Source organism: Lipotes vexillifer, unplaced genomic scaffold, assembly GCF_000442215.2.
Source record: "Lipotes vexillifer unplaced genomic scaffold, Lipotes_vexillifer_v1.1 scaffold1006, whole genome shotgun sequence".
NCBI lineage: Eukaryota > Metazoa > Chordata > Mammalia > Artiodactyla > Lipotidae > Lipotes > Lipotes vexillifer.
Window position 1 is genome coordinate 374,502 of NW_006789838.1, and position 11,509 is coordinate 386,010.

The window sequence follows — 11,509 nt, forward strand, 5'->3', positions numbered from 1 at the left end:
AGCAGGAGTTGCTTCATATGTAAGATATATTTTGATGTGTTTGTGGAAGGAGGTGAGCTCAGCATCCTCCTACTCTGCCATCTTGATCTCCCTCCCATCTGCCCCTGACTTTCCACAGGAGAAAAGTAAGATGATCATCCTACATTTTTCCCCTTTGGACTTCCTCAGGGTATTTCCATACTAAAAGGTTGTTGTTATCTTTGCTGTTTTAGTGGCGATGATACCGTCTAAGACTTAAATTTGTAACAATCTACCTATAGCTGAAGAGTCCAAATCCAGGCTAAGGAAGGACAGGTGATGAAGGTCAAGGAATAATGAGAATGTCCTGAGATGGATCTCTGAGGTTTTCATTTTCACAGATGCATTTTTGTGCAACGTGTATAAGTCATCTACCATTAGTTGTAAATCAATGTGACATTAATTTAGCCATTCATCCTTTTTGCTGCTGCAGAACTTAGAGCTCCTTCCTGGGCTATGGATTTAAGAAGGCAATGCAAACACAGATATAGAAGTAAACTAATTTTGCAATAGAAATAGAAAGATTTCGAAATTTTAATATTCTTAAGAGACTATTTGATTTGTGTTGAGAGGGAGCTGACTTGATTTTCTTAGAGGCTCTAAAGAAGAGTGAATGTGAATGATTGGGCAAGCCAGCATCTTTATAAAGGTGGTTTTTAAATTGCATTGCTTGGAGTGTTTACCATTTATTTACTTGACTTTTGCCCTTGCATGAAAAACTAAAAGGAAATAAGATCTTACTTTGGTTTAAGAAGCTGGCGACGTGGTGAATGGGGAGTTAGAACTTAGGTATTATCTATCCCAGATTCAGGAAGTCAGGGAGATGAGGTTATACGAACGAAAGCTTGTTTTCAAGGTTCCCTCCGCTCTAAAAATTGGGGTTTTTTGCATGAGAAGTTTTAGTCCCAAAATAAAAGATTGGGAAGTGCAAATGTTGTGTAAATGAGAGATCATTCTCTTTTTCCAACTTGGTATTCCTTGATCGAAAATCTTAAATTATATTTATTGATGAGTTAGGATTCACTTCAGAGCATGTTTAAAATTCAAAATGTGACTTGATTTTTAAATCTTTGATTTACATACTTTCGGGAACCCATTTATTATAGAAATCAAGAACAGCTGTGTTCTCCCTAGGGTTGATTGTTTCAGTCAAATCCTTTTAAAACACGAATTAAGAAGATTAGGATTTAATCTTTGTTTCTTCCAACAACAACAAAAAAATCTCATCATAGAGTTAATATACCTCCTAGTCCAGAATGTTATCAGAAAGTACATTCAGTACTGTCTACTTTTTAATCAATGGTATATTTATAACTTTTAGATTATTTTGTAGTTATGTCAGAAAAACTGAAAGATTTGCTCTTTTTATTTTTCCAAATTCACTGAATTTAGGAAGTTATAGGGTGGTGAACCTATCACTGAGCTATTTGGTGAGTATTTTTGCCGCAAGGTACTAGAAAGACAAGAACCATCACCAAAAGTAGGGAGAGGTAACTTGTGGGTTAGCTATTATACTATGTGATACTAATCACAATGCCTTGGTAAGAAATTAAGCACCAAGTAAATCAATAACGATGGTACGCAAGTTTTGGAGAAGGTATTATAACAAAATGTTAGCATTAAACAAACATGTGCAACCTAGGAAGCCTAAACTATTTTTAAAAGCTCATATGGGCAGCTGAAGATGTATTTGTCCCATGTGAATACTAGAGGTGGGTGGGGATAACAAGTAGCTTGCCATATCAAAGAGACTATGGCATACATGGAAAGTGTCTTTTAGAAATAGGAAAAAATCGAATCAAGGAGAATGGGGAAGCTTATAAATTTAGCAGGTCATGTGCGAACTGTCATTTAGTCTGGTTGAAAAAAGAAAAATTGGCGAAATTCTTTAAAATCAGTCATAAGTTTTTAAGTTACTCAAAAGCAGGCAGTTTACTGGGTCTATTTGGTGATGATGGTGCAACAAACTTGACGGAAAAATAATAAACTTTAATGATCTATTTGTCTAATAAAAGAAGATATAAGGGAACATGCTATCTCACTAATTTGTCTCCTGAAATTGATGACCAGGTTAAACTGTAATAAATGAACAGATAATCTAGGTCCAATTAACAAATTAAATATAGACAGTTCATCAGAACTATATAGCATCCTTCTATATTTTGAAGGAACTCAAAGTAAGGTTTTAGGTCTGGACTAATAAAACACTTAAGTATAAGTTAGATTGACATGTATACACTGCTATATTTAAAATAAAACGCCTTCCCATGAAAAAATAAAAATAAATAATAAATTAATAATATGCCATTTCTGTGAGGTTTGGAAATCTTTTTTTCTACTTGATCAGTGGTATATATTCAGCAATATGAGTTTAGGTAAGGTTAAAGGTTATCTTGTGGGAGTAAAATTTGAATTCAGAATTGTACACTGTTAGATAAAGGATATTTCTGAATCAGGAAAGGGCGGTGAATTTATAAATCTAAGTCATGCCTATACATCTGTTAACCTAAAACCTTATGCTTGATTCAGATTTTGTTGTAGCAAAATATTGATTTATTCTGGATTCCTACTGTGAGATGTGTTGTGAAAGTTCAACATATTACCATTTCCTTATGAGTACTTGCAATCATGATAAAAGCATAGAATCTTATTTCAGCCATTGATGAGAACATTACATACAGATAGGATCCCAAGTAAAGAAGAAAAAAAGGACTTGTAGATTCTTGGGTCTTTTGTGCTCTGTGTTGTTTATATGGTGGTTTAGAAGTATAGGTGCAGTGATTAGGATATCCAAGTTGGAGAGAGAGGAGATTTAAAAGGTAATATTTTGCTGGTGGAATGTAAGAATTTTAACAACTCACCTACCTATTGCTTAGATTAGGTATTCTCTCATTATCACTACCATTGCATTAATGTGCAAATTGTGTATATTCAGCTGCTTTATTCTAAAAAGAGTCTGGCCCTTTGGTGTGCACCAGAGACAACATTTGCTATAGGAGATTGTGATCCTTAGCAGGATCCGCTAAGCCCACTTAGTGTGGGTGATCCAATAGAATATGGACTAGTTGGCCATTTGGGATACAGTTGTTCTAACAAAGCACATGCGGAGCGTCAAGGGAGTTTGTATGCTTTTTTTAAAAAAATGTGGTATTGTCTTATGTGATTTATTTTCCTTCATTTAAAAACTTGATGCAAAATGTTTGTGCTCTTTCCTTTCTTTCTCTCCCTGCCCCGCCCTTAGAATAATATAGCCGATCCAGAAGAACTGTTCACAAAATTAGAACGCATTGGAAAAGGCTCCTTTGGAGAAGTGTTCAAAGGTATTGATAACCGTACCCAGCAAGTGGTTGCTATTAAAATCATAGACCTTGAGGAAGCCGAAGATGAAATTGAAGACATTCAGCAAGAAATAACTGTTTTGAGTCAGTGTGACAGCTCATATGTAACAAAATACTATGGATCATATTTAAAGGTAATGTGTACGCTGGATTATTTAAGTCATAAGGTATTTTCATTATAAGTATTTCTTTTTTTTTTTAACTCTGTTTTTCGAAAGGCAATGTCTTAAATTAGGATTTGACAGCCTTTGGCCTCCAGACAGAGCTCAGCTCCATTTGTAGTGCCAAAATAGGCTGTTTTTAGATTTAGCAGCTGTATCCTGAATGCATCCCAGTGCTCAGCTGCAACATTTTTCCACACCTGAACTTTTGGGTTGATAGAGGAACAGAAAGGCAGCTGAGCCTTGAGACATATCCTTTGCCTGGAAAGAGCTTTCTCCCTGGGCTTTTACACATTATTCTCAATGGTCCAGTCTGTCTCAACCTCAGAATTGATGGCATATGTAAGCATGTCACTATTCCATTGAGTTATGGTGGTTATTTACACATCTCTCTCTCCCTCTAGGTTGTAAGCTTCTTGACAGCAGGGAGTTTAGTTCAACCCGTCTTGGTTTTCACATCACTTAGCACAGAGCATGGCACATCTTAAGTACATGATAAATATTTGTTGAAATGGAATTAACTAGATTAATATCTGTTCCCCCCCACCAAAAAAAAAGTTGGATTTTTAGTTTCCAGGATTATGGAATTAGCAGACACCTGAAGTTCCAGCAGATGGAGTTATTACTGCATCACAGAAAACTCTTTGGTGACTAAAACCCAAGAGTTCTTGGGTTCCATATTTATAGAGTCAGGATTTGTGTCTATTGAAATATAAAACAATACATAATTAGAAAAATCTAGCCTAGAGTTTAAATTATCTTAAAATTTAAAAAATGTATCCCCATATTGATATTTTTCAAAGGAGGGCAGTATTAGTTAGATCTTTGATTTTCAGGGCTTACAAGGGGGAAGGATTTTTGTTTGTTTGTTTGTTTGTCCATCTATCTCTAGGCCAAAAGGGTGTGTTTATAACCCATCAGGCTGTTGGCCTGCACAAAAATTGATGCTGTCTTTTTATGTTCTGCTGATCAAATATACCCTAGGATAAACTATCTATATTTGTTAATACTGATATAGAAATTCATCGATTTCCCTGGCTTTTTACAGAGCCTAACCTTTTTTTTTTTTTTTTTTTTGGCTGCGCTGCACGACTTGCGGGATTGAACCCAGGCCCCCTGCAGGAGAAGCGCAGAGTCCTAACCACTGAACTGCCAGGGAATTCCCCACAGAGCCTAATTTATTCTAATAGTACGTGAATTAGGTGACTGTGGCATTAATGCATAGTAGAATGAATCATTAAATAGCCAAACAGTCACTATGTGTCACACACTGTACAAGGTTATGGAGATGTAAAAGTGAACAACTCCTGCCATTAAAGAGCTCACAGTCTCATATTGCACTAAAATAGTGTAGATTTTGTGATTGAATGTGTATAAGGTACAGATGAGGCATAAATAAGAAAATGGTCACCTCTACCCTTTTTTTCCATGATGGTATGAAGGAAAGGCTTCCAAGAGGAGGTGATAGTGCTGGTAACTCGTATACAATATACTTTTAAGTGTTAGCCATTACTCTATTTTACTGTATACCTAATTACTTGATTCTTTGTGGTTCACTTTGCTTTTATATTCTTTCCTAAAAAGCTTATTTAGTGGGTCAGATTCCTTTTTAGGAATCCTATGGGGGTGGTCATTCAATCTCAGTGGTTTTAAGTCTCCCTTCTAATTTCCATAGCAGGCGGGGTTGTAGGCAGCCCAGGGAATTTGTTGTTGGTGGTGGTGATGTGTGTGTGTGTGTGTTTTGCTTACTCTGGTTTACTCTTTCTGGATTGAATCCTTGTAATTCCAGACCCACTCTAGAGCAAATCTGAACACTTGCTATTTTTAGGCACCTGTATCAGATAAGCTAGTTTTGGTGACTGACTTATATTAAAGAAGCCCTATTTAAAATGCGCTATTGTATATTATATTGAAAATGGGTACTGACATGGTATTGAATTTTATTGTTTGCTTATAACATTTCTTTATTCATATTCAGTACTCACATAGAAAATGAATTATAACTCTGTTCTTATTATTTATTCCTAAGATTTCACATTTAAAAAAATTTTCCTCATAGTATACATGTACCAGTCACCCAAAAGATACTTAATCTTTTAATAAATCCAACTGATAGTTTGTTTTCTCTAAATCTTGATTGTTGAATGTTCTCAGGCCAGTTAGTGATACAAAACTGTTATCCAGAATGTCTTCTTACAGAATTAAACTGCATTATTTTTATCTCGTTTACCCGTCATTAATTAAAATACATGATGAGAAAGCCTACTTTGAAGAGCATGTTACTTCATGGTAAAATTGTAGAAATTCACAGATGGCTGCTATTGGTTATATTTGTATCTAGATTATTTGTACACACACATATTATCTCTATATGGATATACATATATATGCACAGAGAAAAAGAAATATGATTTTCTAACTCTTTAATACCATTTATTTAAATTACTTTCTTAAATTGACCACTTGTTTATTTTCCATTTATATTAAACCATAGTGTGACTTCACAGGCTTAAATTTTTTTAAACTAAAATCACATCAAATATAACAGGGTTCTGTTTAGTTCAGTCAGTGAAATGAAGGGTACATCCTCTAAGTACCATCGGAGAACTGCATCATCAATCGACTTATGTTCTTCTTGTGGCCCATCCTTCCATTTCAGATGACATGGGAGATTTTGTGAGTCAAGTTAATTGACTAAAGTAGGATACAGGTTCTTCTCAGGTTGTCCTAACACAGGACATAACCAAGACCCTCACTGTTAGCTGGAGGAAAATTTATTGCACTTGAGAGAAAATTATATGCTCTCTGAAACTGTATGTAGTTGTAGCACTTTCCTTGAGACATGCAGAAATGTACTAGGTATTCATTTTGACTGAGCTCACTGTATAACTTCGTTTTTAAAAACAAGAGTAAAAACCAGACAGACACATCAGTATGACCACAATATTTTCCTTTAATTTTACTTCACTGCAGATTTTCTTGACAGACAAAGTTAGTCTTTATGACGAGTGCTAAAATAAGCAAACCCTTCCCTTCTGATCTCATAACATTGGAAGAATCTTTTATAATCTTTAAATATTTTTCTAGTTCGATGTAAATCTTAAAATGAAGCTCACTCAGACATTGAATAGAACTTGAATCATGCCTTTATTTGCTGCTGAAAATTGCTTTTAGATTTCTGTTTATGTTAAGGAAATATGCCCCCCTCCACATACCACAACGACTGATATTTATTTTAAAAAAAGAATGATTGAAGTAAAATATTACCGAATAGAGTCTGTACAGTTTTGTTTCCTTCTCATTATTTTTCCTGAGACTTTTGTGTGTGCTTATTTCCAAAGTATGGTGAATGTTTCTGGAATATTTCTGGAATATTCTTTAATTTTTAAAAATCATAGTTTTCTTATAAAACTTGAAGGAAGTTGGAGAGGGAAATATTTCCTCCTTGTACAGTGGTTTTTTTCTCTCAAAATAAGAATAGCTTTAAACTTCCTATAATACACCTCTAAGAAGCCCCATATTAGATTCAATTCAGCAGATATTTATTTTTCGGTCACCTACTCTGTGCACTCCTCTCATTCTGCATATTTGCCCTGGTCGGTCTCATCTACTTTATTCTGACAATTTCTAAATTCATGTCTCTGGTTTCAGCCTCTCTCCTTAGCCCCAGATAGGTATATCTAACTTGTCTCATATCTCCCACTTATCTGTGGGTAGGTGCAATAACCCAAAAAGTGGGGAATAGCATTTAAAGTGGGTCTTGAGTATGATTTTGATAGGGTTTGGGATGTGAGGGTGGGGTATAGACAAGGCATTCTAGACTGGAAGAAAACTATTCCAAGGTGGTAAAGTATCTGGCAAGATGATCTCTATTATTCCTTGCAGTTATATAAGATTTCACATTCTGTTTCTTTTCTTACTGTGGTATAATATATATCACGAAAATTACCATTTTAACCATTTTAAATGTACAGTTCTGTGGCATTTCATGCACTCATGTGATTTTGCAACCATCACTAGCATTCATCTCCAGAACTTTTTCATCTTCCTCAACTGAAACTCTGTACCCATTAAACTATATAACTCCCCATTCTCTCCTCACCGTAGTCCTTGGTAACCACCATTCTACTTTCTGTCTCTATGAGTTTCCCTACCGTAGACTCCTCATATAAGTGGAATCATACAACATTTTCCCTTTGGTGACTGGCTTATTTTACTTACACATGCTGGTTTATGTGGTCACTGTTATGATTGGCTATCTGCTTCATAGACCAACCTACTTAATTCAACATGTACTTGATCTATGTTCAATAATTATCTCATAAATATATATAATGGGTATTTTAAATGTTTTTTAAACGTTTTTTCTATGAGCAAATGAATTCCAAGTTCCACAGTAGCATTTCTCCCCCCATAGCCAAGTGTCTGCTTTAGTGGCAAATTCAAAGGCCCCATGAGGTGATGGAGTTGATACTCCAGACACGAGTGATTTGTTAAAACTAGGCTCCAACTTCTCCCCAGTAAACAGTATAACTCTGAAGTACTTAATTCTTTTTTAAAATTTTTATTGGAGTATAGTTGATTTATAATGTTATGTTAGTTTCAGGTGTACAGCAAAATGAATCAGTTATACATATATCCATTCTTCTTAAGATTCTTTTCCCATATAGGCCATTACAGAGTATTGAGTAGAGTTTCCTGTGCTATACAGTAGGTCCTTATTAGTAATCTACTTTATATATAGTAGTGTGTGTATGTCAATCCCAATCTCCCAATTTATCCCTCCTCCCCCCTTACCCCCTGGTAACCATAACTTTGTTTTCTACGTCTGTAACTAGTTCTTGAAGTACTTACTCTTTAGGCGTTCTGAATTTTGGAACAGAGAGCCATTTCCTAACCCCTAACTGACCACCCATGTTGATGCAGGGCTTTATTTTATTTATTTATTTATTTTTGGCTGTGTTGGGTCTTCGTTACTGCGCACGTGCTTTCTCTAGTTGCGGCGAGCAGGGGCTACTCTTCGTTGCGGTGCGCGGGCTTCTCATTGCGGTGGCTTCTCTTGTTGCAGAGCACGGGCTCTAGGCGCATGGGCTTCAGTAGTTGTGGCACATGGGCTCAGTAGTTGTGGCGCATGGGCTTAGTTGCCCCACGGCATGTGGGATCTTCCCAGACCGGGACTCAAACCCGTGTCCCCTGCATTGGCAGGCGGATTATTAACCCCTGCACCACCAGGGAAGTCCCTGCTGCAGGACTTTAAACTTAACTCCTCCAACCCATTGTTAAAACATTTGGATCATTTTATAATTGGAGAAGTGACATTTTTCATTCAGGGACTTCCTATACTTAAATGTGCCAGATATATGGTTATGGTTTAGAGGTTTAGAGTCATTTGGCTCTTTTGGATTTGTAAGCCAGTATGTAGATATCAACTTAGTCTTTTGAGTTATTTAAGAACAAACCAAACATACATATTTGCATTCTCCAACACAAACATCTTTTACCAGAAATCAAAGATAGAAATTGTAGTCCCCCAGAAGAATACAAACACAGGGTCTAGGTTTTTGGGTTGGGTTTGGTTTGTGATTGGTGTTTTCATTAAGACCTGCTGTGGACAAGGAACAAGTAAGAGCCTGTGTGAGTTAAGCTTCCTTGAGTAAGGAGGAGCCCCACCGGCTGGCCATTCCTGCCTGTGCCCACTCGGGCCTCGCTTCAATTCCCCTGCCTGCCTTGCAGTCTTCTGAATGTCTGGACCTATGACCATCCTCCAGCGAGGTTTGTCTGCAGAAGTAACAATCAGAAGGAAGCAGCCAGAAAAGCTATGAGGCAGCTCTGGTTCCCTGCCTGTTTCAGAAGAGTCCTAGTTCCACTGAATAGCTCGCTTGCAAAGAGGAAGCCTTCTTTTCAGATCGGGAATTTGCTTAGTCATAAGTTTACTGACTTTTTAAGCTTTCTGTGAATACATTTTGGTAAGTTTCTGTTTTGAATCGGTACCAGAAAAAAGACACACATTGTTTTTAACTTGGAAAACAGGTGCTTTCATTCATGCAGAACTTCAAAACAGATAAACATGTTTTATAAGATCTTTTTATTTTTCTTTGAATGTCAGGTGAATGGGAAGCATTCTGAATTCATGAGGTAGAATGTAGTACTTAGGAAAAACACGTGGCAAAAGATAAACTTCTCAGGCTGTATGGCATTGTGAGAAACACTTTGTTCTTCTGTAGAAAAAAATAGGAAGACTCATCAGGTTCACAGGTCTCATGTTCTGAGTCCTAATTTCTATACATGGAAACAAGTTACATGAACCACAACTGGAACTCTTCTCCCCTCCCACTGTTATGGGGATTTATTTCGTCTCCTGCCTACTGTATACACCACTCTTTCTCTTCCCAGTTCAAGCTGGCCTGCTGTGACAGGAGAGAGTCGATGTCAAGATGGGCGGGGGACATTGTTCCTTTCTTTCTCTTATACATTCTACATAATGTCAGCATCTTAATTTAACTGAGCCTTCCCTCTCAGGACCCTTACCCTACACCACAACCCATCCCCCCCCACTACAGTGTCCCCTAAACACTCATCATCATGTTATTGGAGTCCATTCTCTGCCATAGTAAAGCCCCAGTCTCATGGAGACACTTGGAAATTTTGAATGGAACTCCTGAGTACTCCCCAGGGATTTTGGAGTTTGAGGACTACTGGCAACAGCTTGAGAATCTTCATTCCACAGCTGGGACTGTAAAGGTGAGAGATGTGTTCCTGGCATCCCAAATCGAAGCACGACACTGAATATATTTTCCCCTAGAAACATTGTTATGGTACAAATGGTAGTGTCTCTGGTATCCTTTCTGCTATACTATGGATACCTTTGTGTTAAATTGTCTTTTTGGAGGACACTGCTCCAGGAACCTAGGCATTATTTTTATGGGAAAATGCTTGCTTTCCAAATTCCAAGCATCTTACTTAAAAATGGACTTTTGGAACACAATCCATTCACAACTTGGCTATTGGCCAGTTTAGCAAAACCAACCATTCTGCTTCCAGTCAATTCTGTGGTCCTACAGTAATTCAGAGAATACCACTCATGAAATGGTATGGAGAGAGAGATGTCTTCCGTATTTCAAACTATAGCTGAAAGAAAAATGATTTAATGATTTATTCCAAATTTTATCTGATGTAGCTGAATGGTGTGTGTGTGTGTGTGTGTGTGTGTGTGTGTGTGTACACCTGTTTTGTAATTCAAATACACGTGTTCCCCCTATGAGCTCCATTTCCTCTTATACAACTTACAGTGAAGTTAATTCTACATGAATTAATCATAATGCTTTTTAAGCTACACATTCCCTTTCTCTTAGCCATTTACCTCTGGGGAGAGGGGGGTCAATGTTCTTTCTAGGTTCCATATGTGTACGAAAAATCCCCGTTAATCCTGGTTGGTAAAAGTTGTAAAGTACATTAAAACAAAAGCCAAAAACTAAAATAAGGCACAGTACCCAGTGTCCTCAAACTCTAAAATCACATGGGAAGTACCCAGAAGCCCCATTCAAAATTTCTACAAGTCTCTATTTACCTCCTCATTCTTTTTTTTTTCCTCCTCATTCTTTAATGTAACTGTCTTTTCCTTTCAGTATCATTATTCAAAATAATTTAAAGCGGTGGTTTTTTCTGGGTTTTATAAAAGTTGCTAACAGTTAAACAATAAGGAACAATAATGTGTTATTTATTTAGCTATATCATATGCTAAATCGGTTTCAGGGAGGGCCAAGACTCAGAACTTGACTTCCATTTGTAATAGTCTCTATGGAAAAATATATTCTGAATTCCAAACAACTAATTTTAAACCTGTATTTTAGAAGCAGTACATTAGTATGTCAGATTTAACATTTATGCTAGTATGTTACTTGGCTCAGGTTTATAATTATTAAACTATTTCATGGCTTTTACAGGGTTCAAAATTATGGATAATAATGGAATACCTGGGTGGCGGGTCAGCAC

The 11,509-nt window shown here is 36.7% G+C and overlaps 1 protein-coding gene across 1 annotated transcript in view; it reads left to right on the forward strand.

The window, feature by feature from the left end:
- The window catches only part of STK26 (serine/threonine kinase 26), a 22,205-nt gene that overhangs the window by 603 nt on the left and 10,093 nt on the right, over positions 1 to 11,509 (forward strand). The window contains exons 2-3 of the mRNA XM_007462864.1: positions 3,260 to 3,490; positions 11,461 to 11,501. Of these exons, the coding sequence (XP_007462926.1) occupies positions 3,260 to 3,490; positions 11,461 to 11,501 (272 nt within the window). The remainder of the gene's footprint in view (positions 1 to 3,259; positions 3,491 to 11,460; positions 11,502 to 11,509) is intronic.